The sequence below is a fragment of the Choloepus didactylus genome, chromosome 11 (assembly GCF_015220235.1).
Source record: "Choloepus didactylus isolate mChoDid1 chromosome 11, mChoDid1.pri, whole genome shotgun sequence".
Lineage (NCBI taxonomy): Eukaryota > Metazoa > Chordata > Mammalia > Pilosa > Megalonychidae > Choloepus > Choloepus didactylus.
In genome coordinates, this window is record NC_051317.1 from 75,918,438 (window position 1) to 75,944,641 (window position 26,204).

At 42.2% G+C, this 26,204-nt stretch overlaps 1 protein-coding gene across 1 annotated transcript; it reads left to right on the forward strand.

Annotated features, from left to right (window-relative positions):
• Window positions 1-3,031: 3,031 nt before the first annotated feature.
• ISL1 (ISL LIM homeobox 1) lies at window positions 3,032-12,742 on the forward strand. Its single transcript, XM_037799366.1, has 6 exons — window positions 3,032-3,059; window positions 3,889-4,078; window positions 6,834-7,093; window positions 8,879-9,165; window positions 10,433-10,600; window positions 12,590-12,742. Exons 1-6 carry the CDS (start codon window positions 3,032-3,034, stop codon window positions 12,704-12,706), a joined length of 1,050 nt encoding a protein of 349 aa, XP_037655294.1. The 3' UTR covers window positions 12,707-12,742.
• The last annotated feature ends 13,462 nt before the right edge of the window (window positions 12,743-26,204 follow it).

Consider the following 26,204-nt stretch of genomic DNA (forward strand, 5'->3'; position numbering starts at 1 on the left):
TACTCTCTTCAATAGAGGAGTTCACACAAGGAGATTCATAGGACTGCTGTTATTTTTGACAGAACAGAATATAGGAAGGTCAAAATATGAGTCCATTTTGACAGGAGAGGGTCTAATCTCTCCTTTGAACACAAGAGGTCGCTCCTGTGATCAAGTATTTGGGAAAACATTTTAATCACAGTTTGATGTATTCTATAAAAACATCTAAAATTTTTTTACAGATAGAGTTGATGTACTAAGTCAACATATAGCAATCAGCTAAAGAAAAAAAGGAATAATCAGTGATCACTTCAAGGTGAAGTGAAACAATAATGTCTGCTGTCCAAACTTTGATTTTAATGCAAAATATAACAGCAATAGATGCGGAGAACTCCAGAGCACATCCATCATGGAACAGCTTAATTATTGGATTCCCTTAAATTTCTCCCTTAGAAAGAGGGTCTTCTGCATAGATCTTTGCCTTGATCAGCTGAGGAACTTATTAGGAAAATATTTGTATACAATAATGGTGTAGGTTGAAAGCAGGAAAACACCTCCTCTTTTCTATTATGGTGAAATCACCCATTACTAAAGGTTTTCCCCCAAGCCACATACCAGCTTGTCTATTTGAAATTGCTATTATGGCAATAATTCTTTGTAAGAGCTTACTGGTTTAAGGGAGCTAAAATACCAGTGGGTAGGTGGTGTTGGAGAAGGATGAATACTGAGGGCATGTTGTGGATCTCAAATATAAGTCATCAAGCTTTTTGCATTTTCTGTTAATTCAATGTTATAAAGATGGAATGACGGGATATGATTGGTTAAAATCCAGCATTTACTTTCTGGAGTTATAGTGGTATCTTTCTTTTCACTAGGGTCAACTTGCTTATCTATACAGGGAAACATGCCCATATACTGGGAAGACTTGCTTCCCGTTGCAATATCAGCATTAGCTTTGAAAAAAGCAGTCTGACAAAAGGCCCCATGCATGTAATACAAGATACTAGAAATTTAGACCAAAAAAAAAAAAAAAAAAAAAGACAACAAAGCAGCCGGTAAATTTACCAACCTATGTCTATCCAACTTTCTATTTAACACATGCATTGAAATAACTTATAAAAATGGGATTAGATTCAGTTAGCAATCCTCCTTGAAGGAAATAGATACATAAACATTTATATCCTTATATATATATATATATAAACATATATTCTTAGAAAAGCCCGAGAGCTGGGTCAGGAGGAAACTCACGCATCTCAGCTTCCCTTTGCACTCTGGAGAGGCACATCCATTCAAACAGAGCCACTGAGGCCGGCCAAGGGCTCACAGCTTTTATCAAGGATTAGATCTGGCGAAAGATACAAAGAAAGGAGTTTCCTAACACACTGGCTTTCTCGCGGCAACAGGACACGAAGTTAAGCCTTCTACAGCTTGGTTTTGAGAGCCTTTTTAGATAAAACGGGCAGTCACAGTAGATAAGGAACAGCTATTTAGAAGCTTTGGGGGAGGTGTGAGAGCACTTCGTGGCCTTCCTGTGACTTTGTCTTTGGGAGACTATAAGAGATGATGGGAACATGTAAGAAATTATTGAAAAACTTTACCGGCGAGTTGTAACCAAGAACCTTCTCTCCCTGGGTAGTTTCCCGGGAAAAAGGTATCGGATATCAACACACAAATGAAGTGAAACAAATATTTCACTTTTCTTCGGTATTCGACCCCCTTCCCTACTCCCTTAGAATATAGGGATTAAAAAAAAAAAAAATCTTTAAAGAGAGACATGGAGGCAGGTCCTTATAATTATCAAAACACCGCCAGCTAATTGCACACGTTTGCTTAAAAACAAAGGACAGGAGACCAGCAGAGAGAGGAATTATACAGGGTAGACTCGCTTTATAAACTTTAGACGATTGGAAGATCATTTCGCTCTTTGGCTTCGAGTTAGTGCGCTTCCTAATTCTAGAGTGAAACTGAAAAGCAGACTTCGAGAGTCGTAAGGAGAGAGAAGTACTTCGCGGATTCAACTTGATTTTACCTGTGCGTTTCGAACTTGATTCTCCGCTAAGGCAAGAAGTGTCCCCTTTTCCCCACCCCACGTTTTTGGAGATCTGAAGTCGGGGGTGATGGGCTACTGGGGTAGCAGTTAGCAAACAATTCCTCTGGGTCTAATCATCCCCATTCCCGATTCTTCTCCTAGGCAGCTCCCAGCGCGCAGCCAGTTCGAGAACTCACCCTCCCCGACAGCCAAGCCGGGACAGGCCCGGGGCTGTGCACCAAACCGCGGGACCAAACCAAGCCAAGCAGCCTGTTCCAAGTCTCCCCTTTTCGTAGAGCCCGGGTGGGACCTCGTTAACAGGAAGACCTACCCACCAGGCACTCGCCACCGGCGGCAGAAAAGTGAGCCCCGCGCGCAAAGCGGCCGGCCGGACCGCGGGGATAACAGGAGCGCAGGGCGGAGGAGCAGCACAAGAGGCGAGGGCGCAGGCGGCGCGGCCGGGACGGAGCGAGGGAGGGGGCAGAAGGAGGAGAGGGAGGCCAAAAGCCAGAACAGCCGGACAGCCCGAGCATCGGGAGAAAGCGGCCAGAGCCCCGAGCAAGTTGCCTCAGGAACCCTAACCCTCTCCCGCCGGCTCGCCGAGCGGTCAGTGGCGCACAGAAGCGGCGAAGCTGAAATATGATAATCAGAGCAGCTGCGCCGCGCGCCCCGCAGCCAATGGGCGCGGCGCTCGCCTGACGTCCCCGCGCGCTGCGTCAGACCAATGGCGATGGAGTTGAGTTGGAGCAGAGAAGTTTGAGTAAGAGATAAGGAAGAGAGGTGCCGGAGCCGCGCCGAGTCCGCCGCCGCCGCAGCGCCTCTGCTCCGCCAACTCCGCCGGCTTAAATTGGACTCCCCGATCCGCGAGGGCGCGGCGCAGCCGGGCAGCGGCTCTCTCAGCCTTGGCAACCCCAGGGGCCACTATTTCCCACTTAGCCACAGCGCCAGCCTTCTTTCTGTGGGCTGTTCACCAACTGTACAACCACCATTTCACTGTGGACATTACTCCCTCTTACAGATATGGGAGACATGGGAGATCCACCAAAAAGTAAGAGGCTATTTTACCTTGTGGGGCTCGGTGTGCTGTTCTTGTGCGGGGGTCTCTCTAAGGCTCGGGTACCAAGGACTCTTCGCAGTTGGAGTCGTTGCCTGGAGAGAGAGAAAAGGTGGCTTTTTCTTGTTGCCGCCACGCCTGCATGCTTGCTGTCGATTCTGATCTTCGGGAAACTGATCGTACCTTGTGTTTGAATTCGCCTGTGTGCCCTGCAAAACCCTAGCCTTTTGGTACTAAGCAGTGGTTTCCTGCTTGGGAATCCTGCGCTCTCCGAGAAGGTTATTATATTGCAAAGGTCTGCCTGCACATACAATACCCGGAGATGTGAATTAGCATTAGACTTGCAAAAGAGAACGAGTGACAACTGTATTGATGCCTGCTCTTGCTAACGATATCCAGTCGTATGTGCTATTTAAAAGCGTGCTTCATGGAAAATACAGTCATCCCTGCGTTCACTTAACGCTTGTAGTCAAAACCTTTTCTTTGACTTGACTTATCCATAATCTTTCCCAGTGATTATGGCAAAGAGGGAGGAGGGGGGAAAGAAATACAAAATGAGCGGGTTTGATTGCGTGTTAGGCTTACAAATGTAGACTATTCAAATCTGCATTTTACATATATTCCACCTCCTTTTAAAAATGAGTCAAGGTTTTGATGGCACACTTCAATTACCATCCCAAAGTGCAATACTCTTTAAAAAAAGAAAGAAAGGAGGGGGAAAAAAACCTCCCAGAATACACCCTATAAGAGAACGACACTAAAAGTGTGTTTATCTCTGTAGGAAGTAAACGGTTAGTCAATCATGTATTTATTTTCATTTCAGAAAAACGTCTGATTTCCCTATGTGTTGGTTGCGGCAATCAAATTCACGATCAGTATATTCTGAGGGTTTCTCCGGATTTGGAATGGCATGCGGCATGTTTGAAATGTGCAGAGTGTAATCAGTATTTGGACGAGAGCTGTACGTGCTTTGTTAGGGATGGGAAAACCTACTGTAAAAGAGATTATATCAGGTACGCCATTTATCCTGTTTCCTTAAGATTTCCCTTTCTCTCCCCACCCGTTATTTATTATTTGGTGCAGCTTTGGTGTTTTGTTTTCTTTTGTTGACAAAGTTTGCCTTAGTGGGGTCCAGCCTGTGAAAGTTACCCCATGTGTTACATAAATTGAACTATGCTGTACATTTCCCTTTTTAGGAAAAAAAAAAACAAAAACAAAAAAGCTCCACAATGGTTTTCATAAATTGTGTGGTATTGAGGTTTGTTAAATTATTCTTAGAATCTGTGCTGTTAAAATTATTTTCCTCTTTTCTCTTCCTCCCCGAAACAAACTAAAACGTTTAAGGATGGCTAAGTTCAGATTTATTAACTTTAAACACAGTCAATTTTATTTATCGTTCAGTGTTTTTTTTTTTTTTTTACTTTTTATTTTATTTCTTACCTTTGTATTATCTTAGGAACATATAAATTCTTTGGAGGTGTCAATACAATAGGTGAAATAAAAGTTTGACCTAAGTGCGTTTAGAGGTGCACTTTGAAATAGCAAGTAGAGGTACTGTCCCTTTTATTTTTAGGGTAAGAGCTTCTTCCTGGAGAATTTCAAAACTAACCCAGATATTCCCTGCAAAAAGACCGGAAATCTAATCTTTTAAAATATTAACCCTTTGGTGACATCTGACTGTCTTTTCTTTCTTATCTTATCTGAGCTGATGAATTAGAGCAGATCAAATTGCCCATCATCTGTCTAGAAACAATTGGTATATTTAGATAATTGAACAGCTTCCTTTCTCACATTAAAATCTGGTAACTGATAAAATGAGTGAATTGCTTTTACTGACAAGTCTAAAACCACATAAGAACTTCTGAGGGGTGTGTGTGTGTGTATGTATGTTTTAATTTACTCTGCATTTAAAACTTTGTGCTTTGCTAATTTCAAGTTTTCTCTGACCAGTGTATATATGTCAGAAACTTCTTTCCCTGCATTAAGATGCCAATGGAATTTCTAAAGAAATTTTATTAGTTTTAATAACAAGCAGAAGAGACATCTCATTCACTATTATTTACATTAACTAAAGGAAAATATTGTTATTTTTAAAAAATTCTCCAGTGGTTTTTAACAAGTAATTGGCATCTGTAAATCATAGGATTTATGGAGCTGAGAATAAGTACTAAAGTTTAGTCAAGATTTAAATATGCATTACTATTTTCTCCTATTCAGTTCGTTTCCAGCCTTTTTTCTTCCTTTAAAAGCCTGAAGTGGACAGTATTGAGAGACAAAACTGAATAGTGCAAAAAAAAGTTTGTTTTTTTTTTAATACTTTGGGGGGAGGAAGAGTGGGAGGAGGTAGGGTAATTGGGGTACATGGCAAAGGGGGAGGGGTTTTCAAAATTGTTTGGTCACAGGCAAAGTTAAGTCCTCATCCTATGAAATGGAAGATCTCACATTGAGTAGGCGGAGGGAGAAAATTTTGTATCTACTTTCTAACCTCTGACAAATGAGCCCTTTTCATTGTTTACTTGATTGGTGTGTGAACTCGATTCTGGAGGGGGAGCACTCACCTCACACCTCCAGGGATATCTTTACTCCTATGGAGATAGTGTTTTGCTCAATTGCACACAGACCTGCATGTGCTTACACTTGTAGAAGGACACCTTTGCTTTTACCTTCTCCTCTCCACTCTTTCTCAAAGTGTTTTGTTTGCTTGTTTGTTGGTGTATATGCCCCTTTAAAATCCTTAGTTGTAAAAGCACCACTGAAACCTTTTAGATTTCTGAATGCCTTTCTCTTTCTCCTTGGGGGTGAGCGTGCCTCCTTTACATTCTCTCATTTTGTAGGGATGCCCCTCTTCTCTGTTATTGCTGATAGCCAGAGACAGAGCTGGGATAGTGCAGCCTTACTTACATGGAATCTTCTAGGATTGTCTCTTGGTGAGGAAAGATCAGCAGTGAGGGAGACCTTAGAAGTGTGTCTTCAAGTTGGTCATGGCTCGCAAGGAGACTGAAATAGAGGTAGATGCTTCAGCAATTTGAAAAAGATTGAGGAAGCAGAAGTAGATTTTAAAATAAAAACTAAAAGGAAGAATGGAGAGGAAACTACATTAGCACTGTTGCCTGAGGAAAAATCTTTACTTGAGGAAAAACCAGAACGCGCTTGTTGTGCAAAATGGGATCTGGAAACCCTCAGAGGTTTCATTTTCTTTTATTCTCCTTGTGCATTTGTGTATGCTTGCATACCAAGTGGGGGGGGGGGTAATCCTATTCTCCAACCTCTCTTGTTTGTTTGTTTGTTTTGGAAGGACTTTTTGTTCCAGCTTCTAGCAACAGCAATCGGGGGACAGGGAGGTGAAAGTGTGGGACCAGTAGCAACCATCGAACGCCTGGATTCCTTCCTGTAAAAATCTGCAAGGGCTGACCTGGGACTGGTCGCTAGAGCGGCAGCCGGGGTTTCGAATCCATCAATAAATTTTTCTTGTTATGGGCTCGGTTTTCTAAACTAAGAGTTACCGCCTGAACCACAGAAGCATATCAGAAAGAAGAGGGAGTCAAAGAAAGGGAGAGAAGGATGGAGAAGGGGAAAGAGAGAAACACAGAGAGATACCTAATCATTTCTATCACCCCCATTCCCACCTTCCGTTTGCTAAGGTTGATGTCAGTGTCTCAGGGCGCTGCGACCGAAGTCGCCCGCTATCTTAGACCCGGGCAATGCTCGCTTGAAATGACCACTTTTCCCTGTGCTTCTCTTCCCGCCCCGGGCTCGGCCTCCGCGCAGGTTGTACGGGATCAAATGCGCCAAATGCAGCATCGGCTTCAGCAAGAACGACTTCGTGATGCGCGCCCGCTCCAAGGTGTACCACATTGAGTGTTTCCGCTGCGTGGCCTGCAGCCGTCAGCTTATCCCCGGGGACGAGTTCGCGTTGCGGGAGGACGGGCTCTTCTGCCGCGCGGACCACGACGTGGTGGAGAGGGCCAGCTTGGGCGCCGGCGACCCGCTCAGCCCCCTGCACCCGGCGCGGCCGCTTCAAATGGCAGGTACTCCTCGGCCCCGAGGGAGGCACGGCACCGGGAGGCGGGCGCCGGCCGCGGAAGCAGCCCCGGTAGCCACGGGGTGGTCGCTGCGGCAGCCAGCAGTTAAATGAAGTATTCTGTGCGCTGTTTGCACTGTATTTCGTCCTTTTGCCGCACATCTACACGTCTGTGTGTGCCTCTATACGGGTACACATGAATGTACACCACTTGTGCACACATGTATGCACACGCCCAAACAATACCTCCAGTTCACCTTGGCCTCCAAACCTCGGCTCACTGAAACGGGCTTCACTTCCCCGCCAGGTCTTCTCCATGCCGCCGCCTAATTAAAGGGGTGGAGCCTTGGGCCGCTGGAGCTTCCTCCTTTAACCCAATGCAGGAAGATTGTGCGGCCCTAAGTCATTTAGCCTCCAAAATCCTTGTTCCTTGAGAACTGCTTCACACTCCAAAACATTTTTTAAATTTATTTTTATCCTTTTATGAGAGAACCAGGCCTGAAAAGATAGTCTCAGTAACTGCAGGCCACTGCACCGAGCTGTAATTTAAAACTGTCAACAAGCTGATCTGCAGTAATTGCCTTTTAAAGGGAACCTGCCTTTTTAAACCATTCGTTGTAGGTGATATGGTGAGAGTTTCATCTTCAGGCCTGTCACTATGACTAAGTTGACCCTATTGGTGTTGGCCTGACCCTAAGGGGTCCTGGAAGGTGTAGGATTTGTACTATTAAGGTTGGTCCTTTCCCCTGGAAGGGGAGTGGAAACAAAGCAAGGTTGGCCAGGACTAAGGCCATGAGTAAAAAGTCAGTGTTTCCAAACTTGCTTTCCAGTTATGAATAGATCTGCCCCCTGTTTAAAGCACTTTTAAAGTATCAGTTCTCATTTAACACTGGAGGTGGGGAAACCACTGTTCTCTCCCTTCTACTTTCTAGTATTTCCAAGTACTCTGTCCTGTGGGTTTTGGGACCAGCTGGCACGGGGCAGAGCCAGGGGTGGCAACTCCTGTAGAGTTCATCCAGGGCCCTGCTTGTGAGAAACACTAGGAGGCAGAAATATAAGGGGTGGGAGGTGGGGGCTGCATAGAACATGTCCCAGCAGTCTGGAGCCCAAATATCTTAACAGAGTTTCAGTTTTCCTTTGCTTTTGAGTCAGTCCATCTCAGGAATATCTGTGTAGATTTATTAGTAAGAAAGACCAGGGACTGGAAAGATGGCTGAAAACCAAATTTCTTTACCCCTTGAGGTGACTGTCCTTTCAGTCTGAAGTTCAAGGCTTTCCGGTAGAAATCTCGGCCTTCTCGTTGCAGAAGTCCCAACTGGTGCAGTGCCTCTAGCTGACGCTGGGGTTTTCTGCGTTTCCTGCCCTGGTACACTCTGTGACCTTCCCCCCAAAAGGAAACACTGGCCCTAGAGAGGGTGGTGGCATTCGGTGTAACCTGGACGGGTCTGGCACGAGGAAAGGCTGGAGGGAAGAGAGACAATGCTGAAAAATGCTGGGCCGCCACTGCTGCCGCCGCTGCTGCTGCAAGCAAGCCAGACAGGCGAGACGTGCGCCCCTTTGCTAATTCTGTTGACACGAGCAAGGGTGGGGACTGCATTCGGGGCCCTTTTTACTCAGCATTGACCTCTGCAGATTGGAGGTCGTGATTTTATTATCCCTTTCGCCCCCCCTCCCCCCACCTCTGCTGGCCCCTGCTTTGTCTGTCGAGGCTGCAAAGCATTAGCCATTGTGCGGGAGCAGCGCGGGCGAGCAGGCGGCCTGTCCCGCGCTCACCCCGCCCCTTCCCCCGCAGCCGAGCCCATCTCTGCCCGGCAACCGGCCCTGCGGCCCCACGTCCACAAGCAGCCCGAGAAGACCACACGCGTGCGGACAGTGCTGAACGAGAAGCAGCTGCACACCTTGCGGACCTGCTATGCAGCCAACCCCCGGCCCGACGCGCTCATGAAGGAGCAACTAGTGGAGATGACTGGCCTCAGCCCCCGCGTGATCCGGGTCTGGTTTCAGAACAAGCGGTGCAAGGACAAGAAGCGGAGCATTATGATGAAACAGCTTCAGCAGCAGCAGCCGAATGACAAAACTGTGAGTGGCCCTGGGGAGGGGCAGGGCGCGCAGCGGGACAGAGTCCAGCGTGCTGGGAACATTCCTGGCAACCAGCCTGGCCAGCGCGCGGGGCTTTCGATCTTGCTCTGCTGCAGGAAATGGGACCGATGGCACTCCTCCCCCCGCTCCAACTCCCACCACCACCCCACCCATGCCCCCTGGGAGAGGCAACCACCGGGCTCTGGGCCCAGTGGGGAAGGCCAGAGAGGCCTCTGGCTTGGGTGGGAACAGTTACCCCCTCTTCCTGACCTGCGTGGATGGGCTCCTGGGTTTCAAACTCCACTGTGCCTCGGAACTGGAAGGACCGAGTCACCTCCTCCGAGGGCAGGCGTGTGGAGGCTTGGCCCGCCTTTTGCCAACCTCCAGGTTGTCGGTTGTCCCTCATTCACAGAGCATACAAAAGGGCAATACCTTGGTAACCAGTCTAGATCCAGGGGCTGGATGGGTAGGTTACCCTGGGGGCCCCCTGAAGCAGCGTACTGCAGTGCTTCCAGGCTGGCGCCGCACTCCCCTAAGTTGACCCCCGCCAACAGGGCACCTGGTACACCAGGTCAAGCTCAGACTTCTGTAGGCACCCGCACTATTATCCCAGGCCCATGGCAGCACCCACTCTGCAGGCTTCCTGCTTAAGTTAGAGTGTCTTTCTTTTGCTTTTTTACTGCTTTGGCCCTCTTTTTAAATGCTATAAAATACGCTGTCATTAAACTTGGCAGGCTGTCCAGGACTAGGCCAGGGCACTTTCTAAGTTGGTTAGTGCATAATAAGCATGCTAGCAGCCAGATCCAAACACTTGGTGGTAGGGGGGTGGGGCGAGAGAGTAGGGAGCTGCTTTGAGAAAATGTGCAAGTAGCTGAAACCACCCAGAAAACCACCACATCTAGAGGTGAAAGGGAGGCCCAGCCTGTCTCAGCTTTCTACTTCTGGGATGCTGTGGCCTGGGAAGGCAGATGGGAAGAATTGGGATGAGCTGTCATGTAAAGGGAAAGAAGAAAAGTCGTAGAAGAATTTTGCTTAATGAGGTTCTAAGCAGACCTAATAGTCCAGCCCACAGAAGCAGAAAAGCAAAACACTATAAAACAAAACTGGACTCCAGCTAATATCCATAGGTGCAGCAGATTAACTGAGTCAATAAAGGCCACTATATAGATAAGGTAATACTTCTGGTCTGTTTGCTTAGCCTGAACAGACAATGGAGGGAGGGAGTTTGCTCATTAACATGTTGGGATTGGTGGGGGGCTGTTCACAGAATATCCAGGGGATGACAGGAACTCCCATGGTGGCTGCCAGTCCAGAGAGACACGATGGTGGCTTACAGGCTAACCCAGTGGAGGTGCAAAGTTACCAGCCGCCTTGGAAAGTACTGAGTGACTTCGCCTTGCAGAGTGACATAGATCAGCCTGCTTTTCAGCAACTGGTAAGTGCCAGCTCCCAGACAGAGGCTGAATTCCCAACAAAAAGGGGATTCTGGTTTCACTGTCACACAATGAAAGATTGGGGGTTGGGGCTGGCTCTCTTGCCTCAGGATTGGGGAGAGATGAAGGAGGTGTGGTGAAAAGACTGGAGGCAAGTGCAAGGAAAACAAACCTCTTGTTGGGTCTTTTCTGTGAGACTGCATAATTGGGCAATATAGACTGACTTTTCTAGCAATCGGGCCTGTTTTATGGGATTTAACTACAAGGTGCCTTCCTAGATAGATAAACATGCTTAGCAAGGTGTACAGGGTTGTAAAATCATGCATTGTAGACTGAGAGTTGGAAGGGACTTTCTCTAAAGTCCACCTTGGCATTTTGATCAGCAGTTAGTAAGTTTACTCCCTCCTCAGCTCTTAGAGAATGGTATATTTAAGGACAAAAACAAGGTGATTTTAATACATATTCAGTGTTATTATCATCAGGTAGCTGGCGCCTGTCTGGGTGCAATTTTCAAATATAGCAAAAAAAAAAAGAGTTCAATTATTCAAATAGATGATTGATGCTTTTGTTACTATACTCCTTTCTGGGAATATCTTAATCTAAAATGAGAAATGTTTAAACATTTTTAAATGAATGAGTTCAAATGTCATACAGAGTCACATACAGTGTGGCACATATAGCAAAAAGGAGCATGAGAGCTTCCATTCAGAGATACTGTGTTTATTTAATCTGAGAACTGTTTTAGCATTAATGTGTCCTAGACATCCAGAAAAGAGAAAGTTACCTCACCTTTCGCCTCTACAAAAGGTTTAAGGGACCAAGACAAATAAAAGCATTCAATATATGTTCTTTGTCAAATGCTTTATGTACACATATGACTTTTTTCTTAAAGAGCAAACAGCCCTATAGAACCTTGTTCTATATAACTTGAAGATCTATCCTAAAAACTTTTCTTTCCTTTGGAAATAAAATTTTAGAGAAGATAGTGGGATTAGCTTTTTGCCCTCACATTTACACAAAAAACTGCCTTTCTCAATTACCTAACTAATTGGCCAGGGAGAACTTGGTTAAAAGGGCTTGGTCCCAGGCTGGACAAATTTGAAAAGTCCCTTGACTTCACCATGAAGAGGTTTAATAGGGTGAAAAGGAAGGGAGACACTGGAACCAGGAAAAAGAACTAAAATGTCAGGTTAATTGATGAGTTATTCTAGCAAAACTGGGATCATAGAAAGAAGATACAGGAGCAGGTATATAGAAGGAGGGTTTAGGGCAACCCAGTGTTTGCACTTTCTGAAACTTTATTGTCAGATTAGGGCACTGAAAGGGAAGCTAGGGATAGAGGAGAGGAGCTTTGCACCAGGAATACCTTTTGGCTTGAAAGAGTGAGCCAGATAGTTATAATGTGATGATGTTATAATATATGAGTCTCCTCCCAGAAGGAAAAGCCTGATTTAGAGGGGAGGGGGACTGATGGCATCAGGGCCAACAACAAGGAAAAAAGCCCAGGCTGTGGGCCCTCTGAGGAGTTAATCATTGTTCTGCAGAGCCTCCTCTGTATCTCCAGTCACAGGATCTGAGCACGTTATGGATTTTCCATCTCAAGAAGAGAGCCTTTGATACCTAGAGACAGAACTTGCCTGCTCCCAGGGCAACATGTAGCCAGCAGGATAATTTTATTTTGAGCATGCATGGTAGAGTTGTGATGCCATTTCACGGTGGGAAACACATTTATACCTAAATAATTTAATGCAACATTATGTTGCAAGTTCAGTTTGAGTTAAGGCAGAGATCTCTTGGGTGATCGGAAAGTGAGAGGATTTATTCTCAGGTTATTCTCACTTATAGGCTTTGTTTAAGCCTGCTATAATTCAATTATATATGTGGATCGATTTGTCTACATGCAAATGTGCACACACACATATGACAAGTTTATAATCCTTTTATGAATATGATCACAGTCTCCTTTATTCATTTCTCAACCTTCTATGCAGGTCAATTTTTCAGAAGGAGGACCAGGCTCTAATTCCACTGGCAGTGAAGTGGCGTCGATGTCCTCTCAGCTCCCAGATACACCTAACAGCATGGTAGCCAGTCCTATTGAGGCATGAGGAACATTCGTTCAGATGTATTTTTTTTTCCCTGTTGGAGACCATGGGAAATTATAATGTTGAACTTCGAAGCAAAAGTATTTAACGACCCAGTCAAAGAAAACTGAATCGAGAAATGAATGCACCATGAAATGCACGAAGTCTGTTTTAATGACAAGGTGATATGGTAGCAACACTGTGAAGACAATCATGGGAGTTTACTAGAATTAAAACAAACAACAAACAAAACCCAAAACCCAACATACGCTATCCAATGACCTTAGGAGTACTGAAAAAAAAAAAAAAAAAAAAAAAAAAAAAAAAAAAAAAAAGAGTTTTTTAAAACGTAGAGGATTTATATTCAAGGATCTCAAAAAAGCATTTTCGTTTCACTGCACATCTAGAGAAGAGGAGAAATAGAGATTTTTCTAGTCCATCCTAATCTGAATGGTGCTGTTTCTATATTGGTCATTGCCTTGCCAAACAGGAGCTCCAGCATATGAGCAGGAAGAGAGACTGGCCTCCTTGGCTGAAAGAGTGCTTTCAGGGAGATGGAGCTGCGTTGGTTTGCGATGTTTTTAGTTGACTTTACCAAGGGGTTAATTGAAAATCCTGGGTCTCTTAGCATGTCCTGTAGCTGGTTTTTTTTTCTTTCCTTTGTTTTTGTTTTTAACTTTTGCCCCCACCCCTACTTTTTTTTTTTTTTTTGTTTTTTGAGATCCATCCTCTATCAAGAAGTCTGAATCGACTTTAAAGGTTTTTGAATTCAGATTTAAAAACCACCTTATAAAGCATTGCAACAAGGTTACCTCTATTTTGCCACAAGCGTCTCGGGATTGTGTTTGACTTGTGTCTGTCCAAGAACTTTTCCCCCAAAGATGTGTATAGTTATTGGTTAAAATGACTGTTTTCTCTCTCTGGAAATAAAGAGGAAAAAAGGAAACTTTTTTTTTGTTTGCTCTTGCATTGCAAAAATTATAAAGTAATTTATTATTTATTGTCAGAAGACTTGCCACTTTTCATGTCATTGGACATTATTTTTTGTTTGCTGAAGTAAAAAAAAAAAAGATAAAGGTTGTACCGTGGTCTTTGAATTATATGTCTAATTCTATGTGTTTTGTCTTTTTTCATAAATATTATGTAATATCAAAGCGCCATATGTAGAATTATATCTTCAGGACTATTTCACTAATAAATGTTTGGCATAGATAAATAAATAAATGCAGTGATTCAGGGTTCCTCTTTTATATGTTTGCAAGCAAGCCGTTAAAATGTCTGCAAATAAGCCTTGCGTGTGAGTGGGGTAAACTGATGTACAATAGGTGTGATATTTTATTGCAAGTAGTTAAGTTCTAACTTGCAAGTTTGTGTTTCAATAGTGGGATCAAAGCTCCTTGGAAGCCTTGGCACACAACTGTGATAATGTTACTGGTTTTTTTAAAAATAAGATGTTATCCTCTGCCTGCTCCCTACCTTTCCTTTCTGGTCTCCTTTCTTACACTGTGCCACAGCCCACCCCAAATAGGAAGAAGGTCCTGCTTAGAATGGGTTCTGATTCTGAGTCACGTTTTATTTTCTTAGAGTAAGTGCTTTACACCAATGTCCTCTGCTTAGGGTTGTTGACGTGACCCGTATTTCAGGTATAAGCTCTTGCTAAAGAGAGGCTTTCTGCCGAGCCAGTGAGGTATGACTATTATTTACCAGTGGTGGCTGTCACGGGATTGAGAAATGCTGCTGTATTTGCGGAGGAAGAACAGGCCGATTGGGAAACGTGAGAAAGAGAAGGGAGGGAAGTAGGAGGGAAAGAGTTTCTCAGCTATCGCTGGACCAGTGTGTGCGTTTTCTTGCCTTTTCCTTCTACTCCCAACTTGTTTCCTGCTCTGTTATCTGCTTTTCTCCCCCAACTCCAATTCCAGAAACCTTGTGGGGAGGGGATTGGCTGACCAGGGTAAAGAAACGCGGCGTGTGCTCTGTTGGGGAACCGCCTTTTTTGGGGTGGGGGACTGGATCCTGTACTTCGCAGTTCCACACCGGCGATGGTAGTTACGTGGAGGTTGCTCTTGGGGACAGACCTTTATTTCCCATTGACATTTAGTAAAGTTTTTGTGCGATAGCCAGGACCCAGGGATGCTCGAAATAGGTACCCTTCCCGATCCCTGCCCGAAACCAGGCTTCCCCGTGCTGTTTCACTTGCGGGTGTAGTTGGGACTTAGGGCCCCATCCTGTCCCCCATCTCCTTCCCCTCACTCTCAGGATGATACTTTGACTTTGGAAACTGAATTCATTTGTATGCGCGATTGTGATGTCGTTTTAAATATCTGACAGCCCTTAATAAATACGAAAAGCTAACGAACCCTAATCGTGTGTGGTGTGGCGCGAACCGCTTCGGACCCCTGACAGCGAGTAGGGCGGGGGCCGGACTGCGGAGACTGGAGACTGGGCGAGCCCGTCTGTACCCCAGCTCTCCTGTCGCTTTCACCCGCTCCAAACCGGCTGCAAGTCGGAAAGCGAGGCTCAATTAGCCTTTTGTTTGGTATCGTTCTACATAACGGGTTAATTACAGGCTCTAACGTCGGGGCAGAGAGAAAACAAACTTTGCATTGAAAATGTTACAGTGCATTAGACATGCCCGTTGATTACTTTGATTGTTGTGTCTAATTCTTGACAGAGGGGTAATAATTTGGCCGACGGTAATAATGGCTTGTAGTTGTCTATTGAGAATAACACGAGTTATGCCTTATCTCACACAGGTCTTCCCCGGGAAAGGCCTTTTTTTCCTGTCTCTCCCGTCTCCCTTCTCACTGATCTCTTGCCACTGGACTTGACTCTTAGCTTTCTGCTATCTCTAATGGGCTGCCTTTTTCAGTTTTCCTTTTTCCTTATCATTGTACCTGGGATGGTTAACCAATAAGCATGTGCATGGATGGTTGGTCCAACATGAATATTTTTATCATGCCTGTAAAGTCACTGATCTCAAACAAGCCTTGGTGTGGAAACCATCAACCCCCTTCCCCAGCCATAGGGACTCTTGGGAACAGTAGACCACAGAGATGGAAAAAACTTGAGGTTTCAGTGCCCTGGAGGTACTTAAGTGAGGCCCACATGGTTGTGATCCTTTTTCATCTTGACATTTAATTTCTAAGACTGTGGGAGTGGAGGGGTGATGCTTTACAGTATAGATGTCAGTCTATTCTGAAGTCCATAGCTTGGATTTAAGCACAGTGTTTTTTTTTTTTTTTGGAGGGAGGATGATGAATGATTTGGTTTCACTTGCTAGTTTCAAGATATAGGTTGCCTGATGGCTGAGAATGGTTTGATGGGTCAATAACATTCTAGTTCTTGTATTATTCATATGAGAGGTGTGTCTTCCCCTTCTAGACTCCCCAGCATGAAGTCTAACATGTGTAGCTGAGATGTCTTCTTGTTTGCAAACCATCTCTTGAACACTCTTCTTTTCACTGCAAACCTCTGGAGATGAGCATTAAGCTCCTCTCTTCCACTGAAATTCCTCCTGTTTGCTATTATCTTTGATCCTCCCTCCCATATTACTCTGGATTCTTCCTTCTGGACATTATGACTCATTTTGTCCAGCTTCTGCAAGCTAAAATTTAATGCAACTAAAAACCTCTAAGATGTTCCCCTTAAGTCAGGGAATCCATATCAGTATTGACACTCTTATTGAAAGGATTTGTTTTCTCTATTGTTTCAGAGGAATAACGTCTTCTATTTCGGTCTACTGTTCCTGTTTCCCTTTCATCAAATGGACCTGGTTGTTCTTACCATTTAAAAATAAAGGTACTTTCTAAGTTAGAATCTTAAAGAATTTTTTTTTCTCCATTGAATAGCAAGCATTTCTAATTGTTTGGGATACTGTGTGGGTGTGTGTACCCACTTGCCCATTCACAACTTTGAGATGCTCTGCTGCTGTTCATCCTGATCATCTTGTTAAACTCATCGTGTTGATATCTTTTCTGGTTTTATCTTTTTGACTACCAGCCAAAAAGATGGTACTTTTAAGGTACCTAGAAGTACTTTGTGCTTTCCTAGCACTTTGAGTTTTTAACTTATAAAATTGATCCCGTTGAAATATAAATTTTGTAAGTTCCATGTGGATTTACTTAGCCTTTTTTTTTTTTTCCTTAAGAAAAAAAGAAAAGAAACAAAAAGGTTACAATCTGAGGTCACACTACCAGAAGATCTGAATTCGGATGGAACTGACAAATTTGGGATTTTAATCTCACCCCTAATACAAGCAAACTATCTGAGCAGAAAGTACTTTTCTTGTTATATCAGCTTAGTGAACTTTGGTAAAGATTTATAATCCAAATTATGCTTGAATTCAATTCATTAAGCACTATTTACTTCCTCTCTGCTAATCAACAATTAAAGACTAAGTCACAAGGCAAGGCAAGTTTTTCTTGGGTGTAGGGGTGTGGGGGCCAAGAGAAAGGCAGAAGGGATTATTTTTGTGCTGTAATTTAATAACTGTTACTTTCTAAAGTGGTCCAAAACCTTGTATTCTTGTTAACTATTTAAAATAATGACAAGAAACTGGTAGAGTGTGAGTCTGTGTTTTTAACTAATATGCAAGTAGTTAACTCTGGGTGCGGGCAGTTGATCCTGTTTACTGATCTTTTCTGCTTGTTGCTTTCTTGATAACAGAGCAAGCCACTGAATGGCTGTTTGAGCCCAGGCGCCACAAACGTAAACTTCACAGCTTACAATGTCCCAAGTCGTGATGGAGGATCTCTCCACACCTCCCAGGGACTTCTGAAGTGTAGACAGAGAAGTTGGTTCACTAGGAGCAAAGGAGGGGGAGGGGCGGTTGGGAAGGCTGCTGAGTGCTGTGAGCATTGTTACTATCACATCCTTTAATTTTATGGCGCTTAAGCTGCTGGCTCCGAGGAGAAGCCAGTTTCTCTGCCTTAGAGAAGCCAGTCTCCCTGGAACTGCACTGAAGACTAGTTGATTCTTTATATTTTTAAAATTTTATTTTGCAAATCTTTTTGCTTAATGATCTCTCTCTCCCCCTCGTAAGAGCGTTAAACACTTATTAGCAAAGCGTTCTTAAAAGAAAAGACCCCCCCCCCCAAAAAAAAAGAGGGGTGCCTAGATTTAAGGAACAGATGTGGTGGTAAGGTTGCTTTTCTCCAGGTGGGGAAAAAAGACACAATATGCTGCCCTTTACGAGAACCCTATGGAAGACTCCGTGCAGTCCGAGAGCTACCATTGCCTCGCCGGGAGACCTCCATTCCATCTATCAAAAGTTCGCGTTCATTTCGGGATGATGTTATTTGTGGATTTGGTTGAGTTGGCTACTTATTTATTTTTTGTCCCTCTTCTGAGTCCCTTATAGTGCGTTTCCCTTGTCCTGCGGGCAGGGCATCGCCTGTCTGCACACGGGTTGTGGGGGAGGGTTGGGAATGGGGACTCGGACACTAGTCTAACCAGCTCCGCGACTCCCAGGGGCAAGTCAGCTCTCTATCCTCCAAAGAAGGCACAATCGTTACGGACTGGGAAAGGAGTTACGGTTGTTGCTGGGCCTTTTTCTTTCAGGAGTTGATCAGGTTGGCAAATCTGGAGGGCTAATCCAAACAAGGCGCTTGACTTGTGAGGTCGCGAGTCTAGACAGAGCTGGTGGCTCGGCGACTCCTTATCTTTCCTTGGGATCAGTCGAAGAGGCGCTCCCCGGCCCACTGCGCCCGGCTCGCCCGGGCCCGGAGCCACCGCATGGCGCAGACGGCACAACAAACACAGCACCTGAGGCTTTACAGCTCGCTTTATTGTTTAATGGGGAATGTTGCAAAACATTCGTCTCCTCGGCGCGGAGATCTGGTCCCTTTGCGTTCCGGCCTCCGAAGTTGTGTGGGGGGTGTGCGCCAGCGCCGGGCTGTTCCTGCCAGCCACGCGGGGCAGCGCCTGGACGCCCGCTCCAGACGGCGGGTGTGAAGCGCGCGGCTGGGCTGCCCGGTCCTCTCCGGCTTTTCTCCAGGCCCTGACGAGCGCCTGCGGGAAACCCAAAGGTTGCCCTTTTCTTTTTTCCGAACCCGGGAAGAGGAGGACTAATCCCATATCCTCCTCCCCTTGCTGCCTGGAAATGACAGTTCTGCGCTAAAGCCACTTATGGCTTGCGGGGTCAGTGGGCTCTGACTCGAGGGCGATCAATAAAAACATTTAGTTCAGTAATAAGCTGCATTTTTTTTTCCCTCCCGGACGTACTGAGAAAGATGCGTCACCATCTTGGGCAGGGTGTCCCTTAGCGGCCGAGGGCCCTTTCTTTCCCCGAGAGCACAAACAAGTGGCCTGACTTTCCAGTGTTTATGTGACCACTTCACTGGACAAATCATGGAAACCCTGATCCTCCTAAGCTGGCTGCCACCACAGAGGGGCTGGCACGACCATAAGGGACCATTGGAACAGACTTTTCAGTGCCCTTTTGGGGGAAACAAATAGCCAACGTTGGGGATTTATAATGAAGGATTATGTGGCTCGCATTTCAAATTGATTAAGATTAAGATGATTATAATTTTGATCTTTCCCTACAGCATTTTTTCTCTTGTTTCAAAAAAAAAGGGGGGGGGGAGGTGACTCGAGTTACATCTTGTTATTCACCACTTTAGTTTGTAAACGTATATGTGCTTGTGTATGCTTATTAGCATAGAATAGATTATACTGCCTCGGGCTGAAAACTAACCAAAAAGGTAGGTGAGGGTAATTTGGTTACGAGTATAATGTGGTGTTAATACAAAAACCGACATCTCCCAGCTTTGGCGACACGTCAAATCCACATCTCCATGGTATTTCCTGCCTGCATCACAACTGTGTATCACCAACCAAAAAAACCCACCAATCCAAAGCAAGAGGAAACCCAGTTTCATAAAATGAAAGGATTTCTGTAAGGAGATTATTTTTTTTTTTCCCTCAGAAAAGAATCCTTAACAGGAACTCAGGCACTGACTTTTCTTTTTCTCATGGGTAAGAGTTGCTGTTTATTTTGACCTGTCACAAATACAATGTGTTGTTTGAAACTTGTTAAACTTAGCAGGTATATAGAGATAATACTGGGCAGGCCACTGAATGTGATAAAGTAAAATATGGTGGGAATCAACTTTTAAGGACTATGAAGGATTTTAGTTTTTCCCACTTGCCTTTTTGTTAATATTTCTTCAACATGTTAGGTCAATTTTCTCACAGTTCTGTAATATAAAACAGTAACTGGTTGTTCAGTACACAGTAAGGATATGATTTGCAAGATGTTACTTGATGCAGGTTCCGTTCTGCAGTTATTTTGATAATTTATATTCTCAAATATTTCTAAATAAGTTTTCTATTTATTCATTTTTAAAAATTTGCCCATCCCTCTGTAAAAATATTTTTGTCCCCCAAATTTAAATACTTAGTTATTAGAACAACTAGTAATTTATTATTTTTTTAATTATAAAGAGGAGATTTACTTTAAAAGTGGGTTTAACAAAAGAAAAGCTACATCTGAATTTGGGAGGAATTAAAAGAAATAGAAAATTATGAGTTAGAGGTTTAAAAAGAACATAATATACTTTGAAACTATGTATTTTAAGTAAAAAAAGGAAGAAATACTTATAAGCCAAATAGTGGAAATCTTATTTTAAATTCATAGGATGCAACTGATGGTTATTTAAAATTCCATATTAGTATTCCAAGACTTTTATTATGCAAGACCAATTCTCAAAAATAAATATTTGAAATAAAACTTGTCTGGTAACCTAAGTAACATTTAAGATTTAATTCTTAAAACAAAATGATGACTTTATTTGTGAAATATAGTACTTTACTTTAGCTAACAATAAATGGCTGATATCTAAAAAAACTAACTGTAGACATATAAAATAGTAGCTTCTGGAAAATGATGTTTGGTGAGGTCTGAAATCATTTGTTTATATTCCTCAGTAATATATGGAAATATTTGGGAGACTAATAATTAGAATTGTATGTTTACATCAAAGTATATTTCATATTTTTAATATTATGATGTATTGTTGAAGTCTTTACAATTTCAAAGACTGTAGTCACTTTTGCATTTTATGTGTGACCAAATTTTTACCTATTTACCAGGAGTCACACCCTTGGATGAAGGATGGTATATCACCAGTAAAATGCACCTTTGAGTTCTATTATCCTATAAATATGGACTCATAGTTTTATTAATATTAATGAGAAATGTCCTTGTGTGTCATGTACAAAAAAAAGGGTTGGAGACATTTTACCCAGCAATGTCTCTATAGTAAGTATGCTGGGGCAATACTACCTAAAAACAAATTTTGATCACATCTAGGCCCAGATAATATGTTAGTCTCATAGGTGAATATCAGCACATGAAGTATTAGTATTAGAATTGACTTTAAAGACGAATGTATTATAGGAAAAAAAAAAAAGCCTGAAAATTTTGTCCCCACTTTTAGAATTTTAGGAGTAACTTTTAATTAACAGATAGCTCAGAAATATTCCTGCCTGTCAAATAGTAGAGCTTCTCTACTACTAAGCTCTATGACCAAAGCTGGTATATATTGCTCCCTAGATGTATTTGCCTTCTATATAGGAAGTTGTTTCTATTGAGTTATTTACTGTAATCTGAGTGATCTTTGCTTGTTTGGTTTCCTTTTGTAGTAGTGATGGAATATATGGAAACATTTTTGTGGATAAATGTACGCATTTGTGATATGTATTATTGCAGCCTGTGGCCATGGCACAGAGTTTTCTCCAGGGCAAAGCAAAGTGGCAGGTATTAGCATAGAATCTGTAACATTACAGAATTGAGTGATGGTCCAAGAGCATAAAGGATGAGTATTTTGCCGTGAATGTTGTTTTGGTTATTTGAGTTAAAATCTTCTAGAATAACTCTATAGACTAAGGACACTTTAACACTTTAAGTCTTCTTTATAGAATATATCAGGAAAGGAGTCAGCTTCTTCTGGAGCAAGAGGTGCATAGTGGTTGTTTCTGCTATGGCATAACACTTTCCTATTTGTAAAGCACTTTAGAGTCATTAGTTATGCATGAGAGCTGGCAGAGCCCATTTTCCTAATGACCTCTGTACCTGTTTCTCAGCACAATTCTCAGTTCCCTTGCCTTTCCATTCATATGTGCAAGAGGGAAACATCAAAGGAGTAATCATTTTTCCTTGGTGACTTCAGTGAGGACTACATTAGATCAGAGAATGGAAACTATTTTATGGACATTTTCAGTAATGTCCAATCTCCTGACTTCCAGGAATTGAGGGAAGATGCCGAAGGGTAAAGGGGAGAAGGGAGTTCAATAAATCTATAGCAAAATTATAATTTGTCTCCTTAAAGCAGTGGCTTTCAAATTTTTTTATTTCAGAACCCCTTTACACTCTTAGAAATTATTGAAGATCTCAAAAGTTTTTTTTTTAATATGAGTTATGTCTATCAGTATTTACTGTAGGATATCTTAATAATGACAATTTTGAAATATTTATTAATTCACTTAAAATGGCATGCCATATTTTAATATAAATGTTTTATAAAAATTAATTATAGTTTACAGAACAAAGCAGTGAGAAGAGTGGCATTTTTTTTTATTTTTCTAAATCTTTTAAATGTATAGCTTAATAGAAAACAGCTGAATTCTTATATCTGCTTCTGCATTCATTTTTCTAGCAATGTCACACATCATGTAGCCTCCATATACACTTGTGAGAGAATGCAAGTTATAAAAGGCAAATAATATCTTAGTTTTATTATGAAGATTTTTGAATATGCAGACTCCCTGAACAGGTTTCTAGGATCCCTCCCCCCCCCCCACCTTAAAGCACACACTGAGATTCATTGCCTTAAACAGGGGGCTTAAAGAAAGGGATTATAAAGAAATTATTGCTTAAGGGAATTTACTCACATTAATGTGCTAAGGGAACAGGTTTGTTTTTAAGTCAAGTCCAGGGCACAATTTTATTTTGTGACTTTTTAGCTCCATCATCACTGACCTGAATGTCCCTTATATCAGAGCATTGAAGAATAAAAACTATTGTGATATCATATAACTGAAAATTTAAGACTCCTTTCTAAAAACCTCTGGGAAAGACAGACAAATGAATGTTGACTAGTGTATGTAAAATGTGCTGGTCTCCTTTGTCTTTTAGAGCATAACCTTGTGGCATTGGGGAGGCGGGGATGATGAGCACTGTAGAGAAACTTGAAATCCATAAAAAGAATTTGGACTCAGCATAGACTGGACTAGCCACAGCATTTTGCGAAGAAATTAAAAGTGACAGTTGTAATTTGGTTTTTGGAACGAAAGAGGCTGGTAAGATGAAAGACTGAAGGCTGGGAAGATAATAAGTCAAGGATCATAGTGGTTCAGGTAGGGGAATGAACTTTTTATATAGTTGGCATGAAGAGAAAGGAAGGGATGTGCTTGAGAGATATTGTGAGACATTGACTTGTATGGAGGAGCCTGATATTTGTGAATAAGAATTTGTTTTCCCCTTCCTTGTAGACACAGGGATAGGCTGCATAGCTGGGCTCCCTTGCTGCTGGCTGTGGCCACAGGACTACATCCTTCCCAATGGAATCTGAGCAGAAGTAATGTGGGTTATTCCAGGCTTAGGCCACAGTAGAATGAGTGTGCTTCCTTTGTGCTTTCTTTTTCCTTCCAATTTGCTGGAGCCCACGAAGGTCCAGCTTTAACCAGGCTAATGATGTCAGCACCTCAAGGGTATGGTGGAGAAACATGATGGAAATAACCAATGTCCTAAATGACTTCATGGAGTGGAGCTGCTCACTCACTTACCTGAAACATTTACCTCAAACTGTAGGTGAGAAATACAATTTTATCTTCTTTAAGCCACTGTGTTATTGTTGGGCTTATATAGCCTTATTTAACCTTAATATACTGGAGATAGACTACAGCACTGAGGTAGTAAGAAGTCAAGGATGATTCCAAGGTTCTGAATGTGAATGGCAGATTCTGAATGAATCATGCATGTATTTACTTATTCTCTCATTTATTAATTCATTCAAATACTTAGCTGGGGCTTACTGTGTGCCATGTACTATTTTATATGTTGGATATATAGAAGTAAACAAAACAAAAAGTTCTTGCCCTCATGGAACTTACATTATTGTGGTTGACTCCAACAACGTTCAAATATGTATGAACTATAATGAAGGGAGTGATCGATGCTATGAAGGAAAATCAAGCACAGAAAGGGGACAGAGAATTTTGAGGTAGAGTGATCAAGCAAGGCTTCTCTGAAATGACCTTTGAACAGATGGTGCACACTCCAAAAAGGGAGAATGAAGTATGTGTGTACTGCATCAATTCTATATTGAAATTGTGTATTTGAGTTTTATGTGCCTTTGGTGTATCTAGGACTGTACAAAGAGAAATGGGTCACTGTTAGAGAGTTTTATGTAAGTTATTCACTTAAGTAATTTAGTGAAAACAATAGAATTTGGGTAGAATAAAAAAATAAGAGAACACAAAGAGTATAGTAATTCATCAAAGATATGTTGGAAAAATACCAACTGGAAAGGCATAAGGAGACATATAAATGTGAGAAATAGGTGAAGAGATCAGGGTGGTGATGAGGAAAAATGAAAGACAATAGAAATGTCTCAGGAACTGAAGCCAGAAGTCTTCAAAGGGGCAGGTATGAAAAGCTGTGCCCCAAACATCAGAAAGATCAAGGAAGATAAGGACAGAGAAAATGCCTTTGAACTTGGCTGAATGGAGGTCATTGGATACCATAAAGAGGCAAAGATGGAAGCCAGATTTAGGAGAGGATTTAGGGGGGAAATATTTTAGATATAGTTCCTCTAACTTTTCACCATTGTCATTAGACATTTATTGAGTGCAGTGATTGTATAGGGCTCTACTCTAATAATCAAAGTACTCACTCAATCTAGTCACCAGGTTTAGGAAGAGTGACTGAAGAGGAACCAGAGGCTGGTACTTCTATTAATCTATTTTAGTTGGGCTCTGGAGGACAAAACTAGCTAAAATGTTTTTAACCCCTTTGGCCTTCTGGCTTTGCTGAATTCCAGAAAACTCAGAAGACTCCACAATCTAAGCAGGCAAACCAATTAGATGTCAAACTCCCAGAGGCTAGAACTAAGTCAAAAGAAAGTGAGTATAGAAAGTTAGTTATTCAATGATTTCAAGAGTCTAGGCAAAAATTTAAGGAAAAAAGTCCTATTGGAGTGTTGTAAAACTGTTTGAGAGGCTAGCAATTGGCTTAGTTTTGTTGACACGAGGCTAAAATACATAATGTTTCATCAGAAGTTACTATTACTTGGGCTGTATATCACCCTACTATTAAAAACTCAGCTGAACAGACTTTGAAAACAAAGCAAAGAGTTGGAAAACCACGAGGTTAAAAAAAAAAATCAGTTGGGCTCTAAAAATTATGGTAGCCAGAAGCAAAGTCCTCATGTATTTTGTATTGTGACATATCACACCGGTTGATAATCTGCCAGTCTGAAGACATTGGGTTATCAGGTGGTATATCATTTTGTATCACTGAGGTGTCCATTACAAGAGAAAATTGATAATAATATCTGCCATAATTTGCCTTTCCTGGTATGGATGCCTTCCAAGAATTTATAGTTTCTCTTAGTTCTACTTTACTTTAATGAAATGATAGGAAGTGTACAACTCTAGGTGTACCTATAATGCAAGCCCATTGAGGGGAAAACAGACTAAATCTAGTAATGCTTATGAACGTACTAGGTTAGTTCAAAATAATTTAGAAACAGACAAAATGTCCAGTATTTAGTAATGGTAGGAACGAAAAAAGGAAGAAAAGAAAGAATTACTTGAAGATGTTGAGAGACAATTTAAAGGAAATAGTAGGGAATAGTTTATCTGATGGGTAGGTAAATGCATAAGAGATAATACAGCAAAGTCTACCAAGACAAAGAAAAAGACTTCAGTGAGGGTGTTTGAGTATATTAGTTTTAAAAACATTTAACTATGGTGATTTCTTTAATGTCATTTCCCTCCTAAAATGATACAGATTCCATCTTTTATTCCCCCTGAGCTCTAATTTTGAGATTATGGTAAAATTCATGAAGCAATAAAATCAAAGCACCTCCAAAATTGTAAATGTATTAGTTATTCTAGTGTTTATAGACTCCAGAGTTGGCAGGTAAAATGTTTTCCAATCTAATTCTTGATTTCTTTTCTGAATTAACAGGTACTTCCTTAAATGCACATCATGTGCAAAGTACATTAATAGGGAAAAGTAAGTTACTTTTTGTAGCTGTGTTGACTTGATGGTACTTGTTTTTTTTTTTTTCCATAGACAAAATTTTGATTGTTTATATAGAAAAAAAATACCACCACAACTCAAACTACATTTGTTTTCAGAAAATTGATTTTCTTCCAGAGAGAGAGGGAAAAAATTTTTTTCTTCAAAATGAATGTGAAAAATCTATTTTTATACTTGACAGCTAATGAGAATCTTTTTTTTCATCACTACCCACTCAGAGTGGCAGCCTGAATCGCTCGTTATTGCTTAGCA

What these genes read in the sequence shown, in the direction of transcription:
- ISL1 (XM_037799366.1), top strand. Translation starts at nt 3,032, where the DNA reads ATGGGAGACATGGGAGATCCACCAAAAA. An exon ending in AGCAGCCGAATGACAAAACT is followed by an intron (nt 9,166 to 10,432) that starts GTGAGTGGCCCT and finishes GGCTGTTCACAG; the next exon opens with AATATCCAGGGGATGACAGG. An exon ending in AGCCTGCTTTTCAGCAACTG is followed by an intron (nt 10,601 to 12,589) that starts GTAAGTGCCAGC and finishes CCTTCTATGCAG; the next exon opens with GTCAATTTTTCAGAAGGAGG.